This window comes from Hyperolius riggenbachi, chromosome 9, assembly GCF_040937935.1.
Source record: "Hyperolius riggenbachi isolate aHypRig1 chromosome 9, aHypRig1.pri, whole genome shotgun sequence".
NCBI lineage: Eukaryota > Metazoa > Chordata > Amphibia > Anura > Hyperoliidae > Hyperolius > Hyperolius riggenbachi.
Genome location: NC_090654.1, coordinates 286618063 through 286639178, shown reverse-complemented (window position 1 = coordinate 286639178; position 21116 = coordinate 286618063). Strand labels below are relative to the sequence as shown.

Genomic DNA, 21116 nt, shown 5'->3' with positions numbered 1-21116 from the left:
GGAACTCAGAAAGCCTAGGCGCTGGAGAAGGTGTGGGCGAGGCTTGTTTAGTTTATAGGGAATTAGGGTATTGAAACAAAAAAGTATTTGGCTTGAGGAATGACCTATAAACTGTATGTAAGGGGCACAATTATGCAATGAGTAAAAGTTTATCTCGGATCCAATTTAATGCTAGGGACACATGATGCAATTTTCTGACAGATTTACCATCAGATCGATTATTTACATTATCCGATCTGATGTCTGATCGATTTTCCGAATGATTTTTCATAGAAGTGAATGGAAATAAAAAAAATCAATTAGAAATCAGATATGTTAGAAAAAAATTGATCTGACAGTAATCTGTCAGAAAACTGCATCGTGTGTACCTAGTATAGTACCTTAAAGTGAATGTTTACCAATTTAAAAATAAAAAAGTCCTCCGAAGTCCCTGCGGCGGCGGACGCGAACGGGGGAGCCAGCGCAGCACCGAGGTCTATGACAAATCTGACAAGATTTGCTGCATGCTTGTTTCAGGTGTGTCATTTAAAAAGCAGAGGCGTAGCTAGGGTTCTGAGCACCCGGGGACAATATCAGTTTTTGCGCCCCACCTCCACTGGAGTCCTGCTTAGCGCACTGCGCAAGAAAATGGGCGTGGCCATCAACAGGACTCAAATGTGATCGCTCTCAGCTACTCAGGGAGAGAGAGTGGGCTCTGGGTGTTAATTGCAGTGGCTGGACTCGCCATTAACTGTGCACCTCTGCCCCCACTACTTGGGACAGAGGAACGGGCCAGTGGGAGAGAAAAAGTAGAGAGGAATGCGCTCTCACGTCGCTGCACCCAGATCCCTGGCCCTGAGTACAGACACACTACAACACACCAGAACACACACACACACACGCACACGCACGCACACACACGTACACACTACAGCACACCAGTACACACACACACGCGCACACACGTACACACTACAGCACACCAGTACACACTCTACAGTACAAGTACTATACACACTACAACACACCAGTACACACACACACTACACCACAAGTATGAGACACACTACAACACACCAGTACACACACACACACACACACACACACACATTACAGCACACCAGTACACACACTACACCACAAGTATGAGACACACTACAACACACCAGTACACACACACACACACACACACACACACACATTACAGCACACCAGTACACACACTACACCACAAGTATGAGACACACTAAAACACACCAGCACACACATACACACACACACACACACACACGCACACACACACATTACAGCACACCAGTACACACACTACACCACAAGTATGAGACACACTACAACACACCAGTACACACACACACACACACACACACACACACATTACAGCACACCAGTACACACACTACACCACAAGTATGAGACACACTACAACACACCAGTACACACACACACACACACACACACACACACACACACACACACACACACACACACACACACACACACACACATTACAGCACACCAGTACACACACTACACCACAAGTATGAGACACACTACAACACACCAGCACACACACACACACACACACACGCACACACACACATTACAGCACACCAGTACACACACTACACCACAAGTATGAGACACACTACAACACACCAGTACACACACACACACACACACACACACACACACACACACACACACACACACACACACACACACACACACACACATTACAGCACACCCGTACACACACTACACCACAAGTATGAGACACACTACAACACACCAGCACACACATACACACACACACACACACACACGCACACACACACATTACAGCACACCAGTACACACACTACACCACAAGTATGAGACACACTACAACACACCAGTACACACACACACACACACACACACACACACACACACACACACACACACACACACACACACACACACACACATTACAGCACACCAGTACACACACTACACCACAAGTATGAGACACACTACAACACACACACACACACACACATTACAGCACACCAGTACACACACTATAGTACAAGTACTTAATGACCACCCCCGCCATGGCAGTCATTATGGTGCACCACTCAGGGTTCAGACCAGCGTGTGTATGGACCTTTAGGGCTGATTCAGGCGGATGTGTCAATCACCTGCCCAGAGTCTCATCCAAATGCTTTTCTGCAAGCGTAATTTTTCATCCCGCAGGGGGACACAGGAATGGACCCCAGAACAACCAGACCCTGCTGCTTCCAGATAGTGGAAAAAAAGAGATCAAAATGTTGCTTTTGCAAAAACAGCGGCAAATGATGTGCAAGTGTACGTGTGAACTGGCCCTTAGTTGTTGTACCACACAAGACAGATGTTTTAGGTAAACACTGGACGGTATTTATTTTTGCATCTGTAGATTTATTTCTTCATCCATATTTGAGGAGGATTTTTCTATTTGTGATTAAAACGTTTATTTTCGAAATTTTAATGTAATTTGTGACATGATTTTGTTTCAAAACTTTTATCATACTCAAAATGGATACTAGACCCTTGCTTGATGGATTTTAGTAAGTTGCAAGCAAAAATGTCACGAAAATTAATTGAACCACTTTTTGCACAGAAATCCTGCAGAAGTTGAACGCTAGGGAGGTTAAGGAGAATCGTGGGTACGAGTCAGAATTTTTTTTTAAAGGGAACCAGAGATGAACGTTTCACACAAAATAAACATATCAGTTGATAGCTTGTAAAGAATAAATGCTCTACCTGATAATTTTGCCGCTCTGGTGTGCCTTTTTTAGTGTTTTTTATCCATTATTGCTCCAGGAAATATCAAATATGGCCGCCGGCTCATATCCCTTCTCCTTCCGGGTTATATGAGTTGTTCTGGATGTGCTGTCTAGGCTATATGAGACTATGCTGCTATCTAGGCTAAATGCAGCCTTTCATCTATGTGCTTTCATTTTGGTATGATGTACTGCCTGTAGGAAGTGTCACTGATAATAACTGCAGTTTCATTCCTATGCGTATCTAGTGCACACAGAGCACACAGGGATCATATTACAGCCACAGAGCTTCTCTCTCAGGAGCAGCAGCCCCTCCCAGTCATCACAGCTCTCAGTATGCAAAGCAGAAGATCTAAGCCAGGAGGGGGAAGGCTTGGGCTTGAAAGGACTCCACAGAAGAGTGACTCAGCTATAATGATTCCAGGTCAAACCTCGACTGAATAGTCGATGGATTCTTATCACAGTTGCTAATAGACTAATTAAGCAGATAACAATGAAACTAAAAGCAGGGTAGGTGTTTACTGTCATGTTCCCACTGATAAATGTAATAAAATACATGAGGGTGCTTCATCTCTGGTTCTCTTTAAATCGATTTTCTCAAAACCTACAAAGTCTTTTTAAACATTTTTTTTTTTAGTTTAAAAAACATTTATCTTTGCATTTTTAAAATCGATATTCTCAAAGACTACAAGGTCTTCTTGAAGAATTATTGCATGTATGGGAGATTTTGCTATTCACTGCTAGAGTTGGCACAAAACGAAGGATTACACAAAATCAATTGAACTTACAAATCGTAATTATGTAAGCTTATTTAGCTTGGAAAAAGGACGACTGAGAGGTGACCTGATTAACAAGTATAAATACATCAGAGGGCAATACAAAAGCTTGGCAGATGAGCTTTTTGTCCCTGGGGTTGTACGACATACAAGGGGACATGATCTGCGTATGGAAGAAAAACGTTTTTGTCATCTATTTTAACCACAGTGAGAGTGGTTAAAATCTGGAACATCTTACCTTCGGGAAGTAATTATGGCAAGCTCTATATCTGTATTTAAAGAGGGCTTGGATGCTTTCCTTGCATTGAAGGGCATCCACGGCTATAATTATTAGGTAAGTCCCAGAAGAGTTGATCCAGGGATTTATCTGACTGCCATCTGGAGTCGGGTAGGAATTTTTCCCTTTTAAGGTTAATTGGCCCAGGCCTAGTACGTTTTGTTGCCTTCCCCTGGATCAACTGGGATATGTGCTGGTTCAGGAGGGTGTTTTTTTTTTCTTTTTTTCTGGTTGAACTTGATGAACGGAAGTCTTTTTTCAACCAAACTATGTAACTATGTATAGGCATAATTGTGAAAATTTGTGCACATTTTTTTTAATTAGCAGATTACGGTCATCACTACTGCTTATTAATACTGGGAGGTACCTCTAGCTAGTGGCTATCTAATGTGCACCACTGGTTACCTAATGATTGGGATTACCTCTGGCTACCTAATAGTGTACTATAATGTTTTAATATTCCAAATATTCCAGCATTCCAGTGTTTGCCCACACAGAATATCTCAGCCCTGACACCCCCCCCCCCCCTACATTCCCAAGTATAGTATGTCCTAACATTCCAATGTCTCCTTCATAGTGTTTCCCCGATTCCCAGGGGTCCTTAGGGTATCCTGGGACCTCCTTACTCTTGCACTGTCCTGTCATTGGGTAACTAGAAGAGGCGGTTTCGCCATCTAACAGAATCCGAGCAGTGATCGCTGCTGAGAGACTGAAGGCTACCTAGAGAAGTTAAAGGATACCCGAAGTGACATGTGACATGATGAGATAGACATGGGTATGTACAGTGCCTAGCACTGTCTGAAAGAGTTAAATATCAGGTATGTAAGTGGCTGACTCAGTCCTGACTCAGACAGGAAGTGACTACAGTGTGACCCTCACTGATAAGAAATTCCAACTATAAAACATTTTCCTAGCAGAAAATGGCTTCTGAGAGAAGGAAAGAGATAAAAAGGGTCAATAGTTCATAGATTTTAGCTCTGGCACACTTCAATGAATGGGTCATTGAGCAAAAACAATAAAACAGTTAAAACCTAAAAAGTAGATTTAAACATAAAATAAAACTGGAATATCTTAAAAAGTCATTTTTAGGAGAAGGAAGATAGATACAAAAGTTTATTTCATTAGTTTATTTTCACCTTGGATGACCTTTAAAGCAGGATGAAACTCTGACATAACATTCAATAAAAATGTAGTTTGCTACTTTAATTACCCATGCAGTTACCATATTTGCTTTTGAGCAGTAAGTAACTTCCTCTATTTACAAATGTCAAGTTCCCAAAGCTCAGTTTATTTGCTCTGAAAGCTGCCATTGCATTTATTGCATAACTGCTGTATTTATCTATCATAAAGTATCTCCTTTTCCTGCTTCTGTAAAGCCTGCAGCTGAGATAAAGCACCGCCAGGCAGGACCGGGACAAGACATCCCAGCACCCGAGGCAGAGATAACAAAGTGTGCCCCCCCCTGTACATGCACTATCCACACACACATACAATGTACATATACACACTGTACACACACCAACACACACACACACACTGTACACACACACACACACACACACACACGCATGTAGGCACACACACACTGTACATACACATACACTGCACATACACACACACACACACACACACACACACTGTACATATACACACACTGTATATACACACACACACTCACTGTACACACACACACACACACACACACACACACACACACACACACACACGCATGTAGGCACACACACACTGTACATACACATACACTGCACATACACACACACACACACACACACACACACTGTACATATACACACACTGTATATACACACACACACTCACTGTACACACACACACACTGTACACACACACACACACACACGCATGTATGCACACACACACTGTACATACACATACACTGCACATATACACACTGTACACACACCAACACACACACACACACTGTACACACACACACACACACACACACACACACGCATGTAGGCACACACACACTGTACATACACATACACTGCACGCACACACACACACACACACACACACACACACACACACACACACACACACACACACACACACACACACTGTATATACACACACACACACTGTACACACACACTCACTGTACACACACACACACTGTACACACACACACACACGCATGTATGCACACACACACTGTACATACACATACACTGCACATATACACACACACACTGTACATATACACACACACACGCACACATACACACACACTGTACATATACACACACACACGCACACACTGTACACACACTGTACATATACACACACTGTATATACACACACACACACATACACTGTACACATATACACTGTACATATACACACACTGTATACACACACATACACTGTACACACACACACATACACACACTGTACATACACATACACTGTATACACACACATATACACACACTGTACATACACATACACTGTACATATAAACACCTGTATACACACACACTGTACATATACACACACTGTATATACACACACACACTGTACATATACATACACTGTACACGCACACACGCACATATACACTGTACACACACACACTGTACATTTACACACATTGGGCTTGATTCACAGAGCAGTGCAAACTGTTTAGCACGGGTGTGCTAAACAGTTAGCACGTGAAGTGCCGTTCGCGGACTTTTGGGCGCGCGATTTGCTGCGATTTGCGCGATCGCAGACTTTTGTGCGCGCAATTTGCTGCGATTAGTCCGCGATCGAGCGAATCGCGGCACTTTGCGCGTGCAAAAGTCCACGAATGGCACTTCACTTGCTAACTGTTTAGCACACTCGTGCTAAACAGTTTGCACTGCTTTGTGAATCAAGCCCATTGTGTACATACACACACACATACACTGTACACACACACACACACACACACACACACACACACACACACACACTGTATACACACACACACACACACTGTACATATACACACACTGTATACACACACACAAACACACACACACACACACACACACACCACACACACACACACGATGCAAACACACACACACAAACACACACACACACACACACACACTGTATACACACATACACTGTACACACACACATATACAGTGTACACACACATACACTGTCTACACACACACACACACACACACACACACACACACTGTACACACACACACACAAACACACAAACACACATGAACACACACACTGTACACACACACACACACACACACACACTGTACACACATACACACACGATACAGACACACACACCACACACACACACACACACACACAGACACCTACACACACCACACACATACACTGTACATATACACACAGTATACACACAGTATATACAAACACACATACACTGTACACATACACACACACTGTACACACACACACGAACACACACACACACACACTGTACGCACACACACACACACACACACACTGTACACACACACACACACACACACTATACACACACCATACAGACACACACACACACACCACACACCACACACACACCTACACACACGCACACACACACCATACAAACACACCTACACACACATACCATACACACAAACACTTACATTTTTTTTTTTTTTTTTTTTCGTAATTTGGGCTCCGTCTTTTGCCAGTGCCCAAATTACCCTCCGAGCATCGCTATAGCCGTAATTCACAGTACAGTCTATGGCGGCGCCCAAATCTCTAGCGCCCTTTTTACCTATCTCGGTAAGTACCATTTTCGAGGCGATTCTGCCTCAATGGAAAGTATAGGAGAAACACAAAATTCTCACAAAATTTCTTTGTGCAGCGATTGAGTTCGTGTTTTTAAGAATAAATACATAGGGCTCGATTCACAAAGCGGTGATAACCCAGTTAAAGACTTTAAGGGCTTGATTCACAAAGCGGTGCTAACAGTTAGCACGCTGGTGAAAAGCCCTTTATCATGCCTAAACTCAGTTTAGGCATGATAAGTTTAGGTGTGATAAGTTTAGGCGTGATAAGTTTAGATAAGTTTAGATCGCAAAGTCCCAAGCGCAAAGCAGCGCCATTAAACTCTATGCGACGTTTCGCACACCAGACTTTGCTAGCGCAAAACTTTTGATCAGCTGTGCACTGCGGTGCTAACCCAGCTGGTGCTATAGTTATCATGCATAAACTTATCATGCCTAAACTAAACATGCCTAAACTTATCACACCTAAACTTATCATGCCTAAACTTATCACGCCTAAACTTATCATGCCTAAGCTTATCACGCCTAAACTTATCACGCCTAAACTTATCACGCCTAAACTTAGCATGCCTAAACTTATCACACCTTGGGCTCGATTCACAAAGCGGTGCTAACCCAGTTAGCATGCCTAAAAGACTTTAGGCATGATAACCATTGCACCATGCTGGTGAAAAGCCAGTTTAGGCGTGATAAGTTTAGGTGTGATAAGTTTAGGTGTGATAAGTTTAGGCATGCTAAGTTTAGATAAGTTTAGATCGCTTGCAAAGTCCCGCACGCAAAGCAGCGCCATTAAACTTTATACAAAGTGCACCAGTCTTTGCTAGCGTAAAGCTTTTGATCAGCTGTGCACTGCGGTGCTAACGCAGTTGGCGCTTAAACTTAGCATGCCTAAACTTATCACACCTAAACTTATCATGCCTAAACTTATCACACCTAAACTTATCACACCTAAACTTATCATGCCTAAACTGAGTTTAGGCATGATAAAGGGCTTTTCACCAGCGTGCTAACTGTTAGCACCGCTTTGTGAATCAAGCCCCTTGGGCCTGATTCACAAAGCGGTGCTAACAGTTAGCACCCTGGTGAAAAGCCCTTTATCATGCCTAAACTCAGTTTAGGCATGATAAGTTTAGGTGTGATAAGTTTAGGTGTGATAAGTTTAGGTGTGATAAGTTTAGGCATGATAAGTTTAGGTGTGATAAGTTTAAGCACCAACTGCGTTAGCACCGCAGTGCACAGCTGATCAAAAGTTTTACGCTAGCAAAGACTGGTGCACTTCGTATAAAGTTTAATGGCGCTGCTTTGCGTGCGGGACTTTGCAAGCGATCTAAACTTATCTAAACTTAGCATGCCTAAACTTATCACACCTAAACTTATCATGCCTAAACTTATCACACCTAAACTTATCATGCCTAAACTGAGTTTAGGCATGATAAAGGGCTTTTCACCAGGGTGCTAACTGTTAGCACCGCTTTGTGAATCAGGCCCCTAAACTGGCTTTTCACCAGAGTGGTGCAATGGTTATCATGCCTAGGGCTCGATTCACCAAGCGGTGCAAAGTGTTAGCACCGTGGTGAAAAGGCCCTTATCACGCCTAAACTCAGTTTAGGCATGATAAGAAGGGCCTCGCGCGAAGTTACCGCGCGTACGCGCGTTCGCGCGTAGGCGAGTAAGTGCGCGCGCAGCACCCGACGCTTCGCGCGAAGCTCCCATTAAACCCTATGGGACTTTGCGCGCGCTCTCACGCGCGTACGCGCGAACGCGCGTACGCGCGGTAACTTCGCGCGAAGAACAGGAAAAAGCGGTGATAACTCAGTGGTGAAAAGGTCATCACGCCTAAAGTCTTTTAGGCGTGATAACTGGGTTATCACCGCTTTGTGAATCGAGGCCCTAAAGTCTCTAACTGGGTTAGCACCGCTTTGTGAATCGAGCCCCTTGGGCTTGATTCACAAAGCGGTGCTAACCCAGTTAGAGACTTTAGGCATGATAACCATTGCACCACTCTGGTGAAAAGCCAGTTTAGGTGTGATAAGTTTAGGCATGATAAGTTTAGGTGTGATAAGTTTAGGCATGCTAAGTTTAGATAAGTTTAGATCGCTTGCAAAGTCCCGCACGCAAAGCAGCGCCATTAAACTTTATACGAAGTACACCAGACTTTGCTAGCATAAAACTTTTGATCAGCTGTGCACTGCGGTGCTAACGCAGTTGGCGCTTAAACTTATCATGCCTAAACTTATCACACCTAAACTTATCATGCCTAAACTTATCACACCTAAACTTATCACACCTAAACTTATCATGCCTAAACTGAGTTTAGGCATGATAAAGGGCTTTTCACCACGGTGCTAACTGTTAGCACCGCTTTGTGAATCGAGCCCAAAGCGGTGCTAACAGTTAGCACCCTGGTGAAAAGCCCTTTATCACGCCTAAACTCAGTTTAGGCATGATGGGCTCGATTCACAAAGCGGTGCTAACAGTTAGCACCCTGGTGAAAAGCCCTTTATCATGCCTAAACTCAGTTTAGGCATGATAAGTTTAGGCATGATAAGTTTAGGTGTGATAAGTTTAGGTGTGATAAGTTTAGGCATGATAAGTTTAAGCACCAACTGGGTGAGCACCGCAGTGCACAGCTGATCAAAAGTTTTGCGCTAGCAAAGTCTGGTGCACTTCGCATAGAGTTTAATGGCGCTGCTTTGCGTGCGGGACTTTGCATGCTATCTACACTTATCTAAACTAAGCATGCCTAAACTTATCACACCTAAACTTATCACACCTAAACTTATCACACCTAGGGCTCGATTCACCAAGCGGTGCTAACCCAGTTATCACGCCTAAAGGACTTTAGGCGTGATGACCTCTTCACCACTGAGTTAGCACCGTTTTTGCCTGCACTTCGCGCGAAGTTATCGCGCGCAAAGTTTTGCGCGCGCACCCGCACAGGCGCGCGCGCAAAGTCCCATAGGGTTTAATGGGCGCATCGCGCGAAGTGCGGGGCGCTTCGCGCGCACGCACGCGGGAGCGCGCGCAAAACTTTACGCGCGGAAACTTCGCGCGAAGCCCTTCTTATCATGCCTAAAGTGACTTTAGGCGTGAAGAGGGCCTTTTCACCACGGTGCTAACACTTTGCACCGCTTGGTGAATCGAGCCCCTAGGCCTCGATTCACAAAGCGGTGATAACCCAGTTATCACGCCTAAAAGACTTTAGGCATGATAACCTTTGCACCACACTGGTGAAAAGCCAGTTTAGGCGTGATAAGTTTAGGTGTGATAAGTTTAGGTGTGATAAGTTTAGGCATGCTAAGTTTAGATAAGTGTAGATAGCGTGCAAAGTCCCGCACGCAAAGCAGCGCCATTAAACTCTATGCGAAGTGCACCAGACTTTGCTAGCGCAAAACTTTTGATCAGCTGTGCACTGCGGTGCTAACGCAGTTGGCGCTTAAACTTAGCATGCCTAAACTTATCACACCTAAACTTATCATGCCTAAACTTATCACACCTAAACTTATCACACCTAAACTTATCATGCCTAAACTCAGTTTAGGCATGATAAAGGGCTTTTCACCAGCGTGCTAACTGTTAGCACCGCTTTGTGAATCAAGCCCCTAAACTGGCTTTTCACCAGCGTGGTGCAATGGTTATCACGCCTAAAGTCTCTAACTGGGTTAGCACCGCTTTGTGAATCGAGCCCCTAGGGCTCGATTCACAAAGCGGTGATAACTCAGTTATCACGCCTAAAAGACTTTAGGCATGATAACCTTTGCACCACACTGGTGAAAAGCCAGTTTAAGGGCTCGATTCACCAAGCGGTGCAAAGTGTTAGCACCGTGGTGAAAAGGCCCTTATCACGCCTAAAGTCACTTTAGGCATGATAAGAAGAAACTCGCGCGAAGTTGCCGCGCGCAAAGTTTTGCGCGCGCAACCGCGCGCGTGCGCGCGCAGCGTCCCCGCTTCGCGCGAAGCTCCCATTAAACCCTATGGGACTTTGCGCGCGCTCTCACGCGCGTACGCGCGGTAACTTCGCGCGAAGAGCAGGAAAAAGCGGTGATAACTCAGTGGTGAAAAGGTCATCACGCCTAAAGTCCTTTAGGCGTGATAACTGGGTTATCACCGCTTGGTGAATCGAGCCCCAGGTGTGATAAGTTTAGGTGTGATAAGTTTAGGTGTGATAAGTTTAGGCATGCTAAGTTTAGATAAGTGTAGATAGCGTGCAAAGTCCCGCACGCAAAGCAGCGCCATTAAACTCTGTGCGAAGTGCACCAGACTTTGCTAGCGCAAAACTTTTGATCAGCTGTGCACTGCGGTGCTAACGCAGTTGGTGCTTAAACTTATCATGCCTAAACTTATCACACCTAAACTTATCATGCCTAAACTTATCACACCCAAACTTATCACACCTAAACTTATCATGCCTAAACTGAGTTTAGGCGTGATAAAGGGCTTTTCACCAGGGTGCTAACTGTTAGCACCGCTTTGTGAATCAGGCCCCTAACTGAGATTAGGCGTGATAAAAGGCATTTCACCAGCGTGCTAACAGTTTGCACCGCTTTGTGAATCAGGCCCCTTGTATTTATTATTTTCCGTGTCATAGAGTTCACTTCCTGACTTGTGTCAGGGAGTGAATCGCAAAACCGCTTGGAAAAAACGCTTAGAAAACCGCTAAGCACAAAAACGAATCGCCCACCCAAGAACCGGGCATCGGAAAAAAAACCACGCTTCAAAAACTGCCCAACACGGACGGATACGTGAGCCGAACGCAATGTGAACAAGGCCTGAAAGTATAGAAGGTTTACTATAAGTTTATTTTCTTACAAGAGCCTTATCAGTCACTAAGCTTTCCGGCCTGCCAACAAGAGTTTTTTGGGTTTTTTTTTGTTTTATTTCTATTAACAGAAAATAAGGCTAATTTATAGCATGGAACTTTTGTGTGCAAGCTAAAGTGATAGAACGCTGTAGGAAAATGGCTGAGTTGTGCTTACTGGTTGAACTGGATATGACATTATTACAGAAGATGGCTCCATCCAGCTTTTGGTGCCGTAAATGGGGTGGAGTTGGGGAGACTGCCATTTTCACGAGTCCAAAGGCAGGTATTAGAACTGTATAAAGGAGTTTGAAGACAAGTTTTTTATATTGTATATTTTATTGTATATTATGCCGACTGTAATTTAAAAATGCCGTAAGGCTACTTACTGTACATTTATTTCTTTTAGTTTCATAGTTATTAAAGAGACTCCGTAACAAAAATTGCATCCTGTTTTTTATCATCCTACAAGTTCCAAAAGCTATTCTAATGTGTTGTGGCTTACTGCATCACGTTCTACTATCACAGTCTCTGTAATAAATCAATGGGCTCGATTCACAAAGCGGTGCTAACCCAGTTAGAGACTTTAGGCATGATAACCATTGCACCACTCTGGTGAAAAGCCTGTTTAGGTGTGATAAGTTTAGGCATGCTAAGTTTAGGTGTGATAAGTTTAGGCATGCTAAGTTTAGATAAGTTTAGATCGCTTGCAAAGTCCCGCACGCAAAGCAGCGCCATTAAACTTTATACGAAGTGCACCAGTCTTTGCTAGCGTAAAATTTTTGATCAGCTGTGCACTGCGGTGCTAACGCAGTTGGCGCTTAAACTTATCACACCTAAACTTATCACACCTAAACTTATCACACCTAAACTTATCATGCCTAAACTGAGTTTAGGCATGATAAAGGGCTTTTCACCAGCGTGCTAACTGTTAGCACCGCTTTGTGAATCAAGCCCCATGTATCTTTCCCCTGTCAGACTTGTCAGCCTGTGTCTGGAAGGCTGCCAAGTTCTTCAGTGTTGTGGTTCTGATATGAACTCCCCCTTTCAGGCCCCTCTCTGCACACTGCCTGTGTGATATTTAGATTAGTGCAGCTTCTCTCTGCTCTCTTATCTTTTACAAGCTGGATAAATCGTCCTCTGAGCTGGCTGGGCTTTCACATACTGAGGAATTACATACAGGCACAGCTGTTTGCAGGAAGAAACGAGCAGCCTGAAACTTCAGTGCATGAGAGATGCAGGGGGAAAGAAACACACAAATGATCTCTTGAGATTCAAAAGGAAGGGTGTATACAGCCTGCTTGTGTATGGATGTATTTTCTATGTGTGGACATACTGTACATCAACCTACTTCCTGTCTTGGTGGCCATTTTGTTTGTTTATAAACAAACTTTTTAAAACTGTTTTTAACCACTTTTAATGCGGCGAGGAGCGGCGAAATTGTGACAGAGGGTAATAGGAGATGTCCCCTAACACACTGGTATGTTTACTTTTGTGCGATTTTAACAATACAGATTCTCTTTAAAAGTATTTGTGACTTGTTCTCTTTACTATACAGCATGTGGTATCGGGTTGGTATGTTAAAAAAAATTGCCTGTTGGCTTTGCATTTCCCAGAGTGGGCTCTGTTCTTTGTATTCCGTTCCTCTGCTTCCTTTTCTCAGGGACTCGAGGCCAGATCGCATTCTTCAGAAAAACCTGCTGCAACGCAGCGGAGGAATTAGTACCACCTGTTCCCTATTAACATAGAAACAGCTGAGCAACTAAACTTTATGGCGCTCAACTGAGACTCCTGAAACTGCATTACCTGCGGTTATACGGCCCCCCAGACGCGGTTTGTAGAGTGCGCAGGATTGGAAACGGTCAGGTTTTGGAGGGGGGCGTCTGTTTACAGAGCGAGTTCGGAGGTGTTATCAGTGGTGGAATTAGACTGTTATAAAGTGACAGACAGACAGCGTTTCTGGTTTATGAGACATACACATGTCCGACGTATTGTCGCTCTGATAGTCGCGTTGAAAGTGTAACTACTCGTTTGTTGGGGAGAAAAAAGTGCTAAACCTTTTTGTAAAATTATCAACTACATTTAGGCTAAGGTCACACTTGTCCATACGGAAAACCAACAGTTTTCTGCTATGGGTGTTGTTTGCATTTTTTTCTGCGCATGCGTTTTTCCTTTTCTCATGCGTTCATGTTTGCAGTTTTTCATTAATATTATTATATACTAGCTGATTGCCCGGCGTTGCCCGGGTATGTATTTGGCTGGTGTTGGCTCTGCATACTTTTTCTAACCCTAACACACAATTACTTAATGACCAAGTTTGTGAGCTTTGCTGTCTTTGGTATCAATAATTTGCATTGAAATGAAAAAATCAGATTGGCTGTTTGTGGCTCCACACCCTTTTCTGAATTTGAACCCCAGTCACCCAATAACCAACTGTACCAGGTTTGAGGCCTGTGCCATTAACAGTTCAAGAATGGTAGCAATTAAATATTCCCCTTAAAAAGCAATAGGTGGAGCCTAATTTTGTAGGCTCCACCCACTTTTCTGAATATTAATCCCAATCACCTAGTAACCATGGGCTCGATTCACCAAGCGGTGCAAAGTGTTAGCACCGTGGTGAAAAGGCCCTTATCACGCCTAAAGTCACTTTAGGCATGATAAGAAGAAACTCGCGCGAAGTTGCCGCGCGCAAAGTATTGCGCGCGCAACCGCGCGCGTGCGCGCGCAGCGTCCCCGCTTCGCGCGAAGCTCCCATTAAGCCCTATGGGACTTTGCGCGCGCTCTCACGCGCGAACGCGCGTACGCGCGGTAACTTCGCGCGAAGAGCAGGAAAAAGCGGTGATAACTCAGTGGTGAAAAGGTCATCACGCCTAAAGTCTTTTAGGCGTGATAACTGGGTTATCACCGCTTTGTGAATCGAGCCCCATCTGTGCAAAGTTTAAAAACCCTGCCATTAACAATGTAAGAATGGCTGCAGTTTACATTTTCCCAGTGAAATTTGTATTTGTCTCCACCCACTGATGACCGGGCGTTGCCCGGGTATGTATTTGACTGGTGTGGGCTCCGCCCACTTTCTAACCCTAACGCACAAACACTCGATGACTAAGTTTGTGAGATTTGGGGTCCTTGGCATCAATAATTTGTATATTCCCATAGAAATTAAACAAATCAGATAGGCCATTTGTGGCTCCGCCCCTCTCCAGCATTTGAACCCCAGTCACCCAATGACCAACTATAGCAGGTTTGAGGCATCTGCTATTAACAGTGTAAAAATGGCAGCAATTTAAATATTCCACTTGAAAATCAACAGGTGAATTTTGATTGGCTATTATAGGCTCTACCACTTCCCTGAATATTAATCTCAGTCACTCAGTTACCATCTGGGCAAAGTTTGTGAACCCTGCCATTAACAGTGTAAGAAGGGCTGCAGTTTACACTTTCCCAGTGAAATTTGTTTTTGGCTCCGCTCACTTTTTGTAACAAAGTCACTACTCAATGACCAAGTTTGTGAGCTCTGGGGTCCTTGGCATCAATAATTTGTATTTTCCCATGAAATGAAACAAATCTGATTCACCGTTTGTGGCTCTGTCCCCTTTTCTGAATTTGAACCCCAGTGACCCAATGACCAACTGTACCAGGTTTGACGTCGTATTACGAGGAGGATAGGAGGCGCCCTTTGTGATGTGTTCAGTGATTGCTTTTTGTACAGAAACTCCACTTGATAAAGAGTTGAAAGTTTTATTAGCACTAAAGACAACGCGTTTCGCGGCTTAAACCGCTTCCTCAGGTCAAGTACAGGTGCTTAAATGAAGACTGGAATGCCTGAGCGCCAAACTGCCTAAGCGCCAACACCAGCCAAATACATACCTGGGCAACGCCGGGTCATCAGTTAGTAATAATATATAATAACAAGTACATTTAAATAATTATCAAATGTAGTTTTTACCCTATTTGGGCAAAAACGCATGCAGAACGCATGCGTTTTTTTCACAATAGGAAAGCATTGCATGCAGAACACATGCGTTTTTTTCAATAGGAAAGCATTGCATGCAGAACACATGCGTTTTTTTCAATAGGAAAGCATTGCATGCAGAACACATGCGTTCTGCGTACAGTATGCAGAAAGAATGAACTTGTTGAGCATTTTAAAACGCATCTAAAAAAACAGTGACACTCGCATGTGGTTTTCGTGTGGCCCGTAGACTATCATTATGTGCGTTTTTATATGTGTATTCTAAAACGCATGCAATTCAAATAAGTGTGACTGTGGCCTTAAAGTTCAGTTTACAATCAACGATGAATTTCTAGATATAATAAATGAATGCCTTTGTGCAGCTGTGGTGCATTGACTGGTGAGTACAGCAAGCAGTGTTGAGCTTGAATTTTGCAAGTTCAACCAATTCAGTTCCCTGGCAACCGCGAGGAGCACAAGCGTTACATGCAAAAGGGAAGTTCGCTTTCATGACTTTTCAAGTAACTCTTGCAATAACTACTAGACCACATTTATATCAAACTTTTCTCCTGATGGACTCAAAGAGCACACTCGGCAGGCAGTAGCAGTGTTAGGGAGTCTTGCCCAAGTTCTCCTGACTGAATCGGTGCTAGCTTACAGAATAAGAAGAGCCAAGATTTGAACCCTGGTCTCCTGTGTTAGGCCTCTTTTCCACGAGCAGTTGAATCGTGTCCTCAGCAAGCAGTTACCAGGCAGCAGTGAGCAGTTATCAGGCAGCAGCAAGAAGTTACCAGGCAGCAGTGAGCAGTTACCAGGCAGCAGTGAGCAGTTATTAGGCAGCAGCAAGCAGTTACCAGGCAGCAGTGAGCAGTTATTAGGCAGCAGCAAGCAGTTATCAGGCAGCAGTGAGCAGTTACCAGGCAGCAGTGAGCAGTTACCAGGCAGCAGTGAGCAGTTATTAGGCAGCAGCAAGCAGTTACCAGGCAGCAGTGAGCAGTTACCAGGCAGGAGTGAGCAGTTATCAGGCAGCAGCAAGCAGTTACCAGGCAGCATTGAGCAGTTACCAGGCAGGAGTGAGCAGTTATCAGGCAGCAGCAAGCAGTTATCAGGCAGCATTGAGCAGTTACCAGGCAGCAGTGAGCAGTTATTAGGCAGCAGCAAGCAGTTACCAGGCAGCAGTGAGCAGTTATTAGGCAGCAGCAAGCAGTTATCAGGCAGCAGTGAGCAGTTACCAGGCAGCAGTGAGCAGTTATTAGGCAGCAGCAAGCAGTTACCAGGCAGCAGTGAGCAGTTATTAGGCAGCAGCAAGCAGTTACCAGGCAGCAGTGAGCAGTTACCAGGCAGGAGTGAGCAGTTATCAGGCAGCAGTGAGCAGTTACCAGGCAGCAGTGAGCAGTTATTAGGCAGCAGCAAGCAGTTACCAGGCAGCATTGAGCAGTTACCAGGCAGGAGTGAGCAGTTATCAGGCAGCAGCAAGCAGTTGTGAGAGTTTAAAGAGAATCTGAACTGAAAATAAAAAGTCAAAATAACCACACACAGGTCATACTTACCTCCCGGGGAATCTACTCCTCAATCTCTTTCTCCTCTGCTGCATCCTGTTTGCCCACTGTGATCAATGGAATTCTCCGTCCTCCATTTAAAAATGGCCATTACCCCATAACAGCTTCCTGGTCAGCACACTGTTACACTGTAATATCGCCCACTTGAGCCATAGGGAACCATGGACATTACCGTGCACATTCGGTTGTAACTGACAGCTGCTGATATATAACTGACAGCAACTGGTATATTTCAGTTCTGACAAAATATTGTCAGAACTGGAAGGGATCACTGTAAGAAGAAAATGTTGAGCTTCTGAGATTATTGAAGTCCACGAGAGGACGTTCTGCGCATGCGTGATATTGACGACCTCTCGTGCACAGCGCTTGGGGGAAGTACCTGAATCACCGGAACTCTGCAAGGCCCCGGAAGTAGATCAGGGGGTCGCGGCCATCTTGTAAAACCGGGGACAGGAGAAACGGGGAAAAATACAGGCTGCATGGGGATGAAGAGCGGAGAAATATGAAGGAAGATCATCAGGGGAGCATTTGGAAGATGTACATATATTGTTTGGGGTTTGATGAGGTTACAGTACTCCTTTAACCAGTACACTATCTAGCCACTACAACATTTTGATTGTAAATATGCCTTGACTTTTTTTGCAAGTTACACAAGTTGAAGCTCTTGGTCTAAACAGTGTAAGAATGGCTGCAGTTTAAATTTTTCCCAGTGAAATTTGTATTTGTCTCCGCCCACTTTTTGGTTATGGGAATAAAAAGTATCCGATATGTTATTCCAGGTAATGTACTATGTGTGTGCCAAATTTCATTCAAATCCCCTCAGCCATTGTTGCGTGATCGAGTAACAAACATCCAAACTTTCACATGTATATTATTAGTGAGATATATATGTAAAGTTCTATGGAAGACGCTGGCACTATTTCAATAACAAATTCTAAAAATGATTTCCACATCTCCCATGATTTGGGGTGGGGGGGGGGGGGGGTGTTGGTGATGACTGGCCTTGGGCTGTGAAAACCTCTAATCTAGTCCTGCTTAGAGCTCTTTGCGAACAATTGGGCTCTGCCGTCTGTAATATCTCCTTTTAGGTGCAATATACCTGTATTAATTAATTATCAGGATTTTTTTTTTGTAAAACGTTCAGTGCAGTGAGATTGAAAAAAGCTTGAAAATTTTGTACTTTTGTTACTTCTCTTTAATTGATGACTATCACATATTCTTCTTGTTTACTTGTTTTCTTATAAGATGAGGGCCCTCCTGTGTTTGGCATTGAGTGTAGCTCTGCTATGCTCCTTGGTCTTTGCGGAACATCAAGGCGACCACGGAAAAAAAGGAAGCAGCAAAGGCGGTCATAAGAAGAAAGATGATCAGAAACCTGACCAAAGCCAAAAAGGAGATGACCACGTCTCATGGGCCGGCCAAAAACTGGCTGCGGTAAACCTCAAGTTTGCTTGCGAAATATTCCGTCAGGTGACAGCAGACCATCCATCAGAGAATGTTGTCATCTCCCCAATAAGTATATCAACAGCAATGGCTCTCCTGTCACTTGGCGCCCGGGGCAAAACCCATGACCAGATCATAAAAGGAATTGGTTTTAATATTTCTGATATCTCTGTAAAGGAAATCCATGATGGTTTCCAGCACCTCTTGGATAGTCTGAATGATGAGGAGAGGGAGCTGCATGTTGACACAGAGAATGGCCTCTTCATAAGCAAAGCAGGGAAGATAGTTGACAAGTTTCGTGATGACGCCAAGAACCGTTATGCCTCGGAAGGCTTCATGGTAGACTTTCAGGATAATGAAGAGGCCAAGAAACAAATTAATAGTTATGTTGAGAAGAAGACCAATGGCAAGCTTACTAATGTACTGAGCAGTGTGGACAAGGATGCAGCTTTGGTTCTTGTGAATTACAATTATTTCAGAGGTACGTTACTAAGGCACTTGATTAACATACTACTTCTTTCTTTTTTTTTAGTTTATGTCAGGGGTCTCAAACTCAATTTACCTGGGGGCCGCAGGAGGCAAAGTCAGGATGAGGCTGGGCCGCATAAGGGATTTCACAAAAAAAGTCCTCAAATGTCATTATTAACAGTTTTAATTATTTCTTCTGAACATGAAGAGTCTGAACTATTTTGCCTATTTTACCTTATAGTTCGCTTCAGTGCTCCCATTACAAGTAATTTGCCGTGTCCCCGCCGCAAAACGAGGGCTGCAGAGCCCCCAAATCCCCCGGGGGGGCAATCCGCCGGCATTTCCTGGAAGGGGCAGAGCTTTCAGCTTCAGTTCTGCCCCTCTTGACGTCAATCGCGGCGGATCGCCGCCTCTGCCCGTCCCTCTCACTCTTCCTTCACAGAGAGGGGCGGGGAGAGGCGGCGATCTGTGCGGCGATTGACGTCAAGAGGGGCAAAGCTACAGCTGGAAGCTATGCCCCTCAGTGCAGTCGTGGATGTTTGCCCGAGGGATTTGGGGGCTCTGCAGCCCTCGTTCAGCGGCGGGGATGCGGCGGATTACTTGGGAGCACTGAAGCGAACTATAAGGTAAAATAGGCAAAAATAGTTCGCTTCGGTGTCTCTTTTGCTGGTGCGGGCCACAAAATATTGTACCGAGGGCCGCAAATGGCCCGCGGGCCGCAAGTTTGAGACCCCTGGTTTATGTGCTTCGTAAAGCTGCTAAAAATACAATTTCTAAGATTTTTATTGTTGTACTAGTTGACCTAAGCCTGTTTAAAAATGGGCTCTAGGCCCGTCACCACCTCCACCGCAGCATTACAGCTAGCTAGTGCGCACCCGGACTCACTGCGTGCTCGCAGTGCACACGCCCACTGTGCACGGGCACACACGCCCACCCGGCCCGCCCCATGGCCCGTCCTGCTCCAGCGTCTTTTAGTGTGCAGTAGCGCAAAAGCACTAAAACAGGGACATGGGATGCAGAGACACTTGGAAATTATTATATAAGATTGTGTCTCTGAATTCCACAATTTTACAGTTCTCACCAGAGCAAGAGATTGGGGTTGATCTCGGCATTATGTAGGGAGTGATTTTTGGCTAGTATAATAAAGCTATGCGAGAATCTGACAGAGTTTTGCTGGGGGTTCCCATGATTTATAGTTATGGCCATGGAGGGAGGGTTGAAGTGAGTATGGGGTCAGGT

General features: G+C 44.4%; 1 protein-coding gene across 3 annotated transcripts in view; it reads left to right on the top strand.

Annotated features, from left to right (window-relative positions):
• The window catches only part of LOC137532176 (alpha-1-antiproteinase-like), a 168646-nt gene that overhangs the window by 130017 nt on the left and 17513 nt on the right, over positions 1–21116 (top strand). For all 3 annotated transcript variants that reach the window (XM_068252404.1, XM_068252402.1, XM_068252401.1), the window contains exon 2: positions 19212–19890. In XM_068252404.1, the coding sequence (XP_068108505.1) occupies positions 19212–19890 (679 nt within the window). The remainder of the gene's footprint in view (positions 1–19211; positions 19891–21116) is intronic.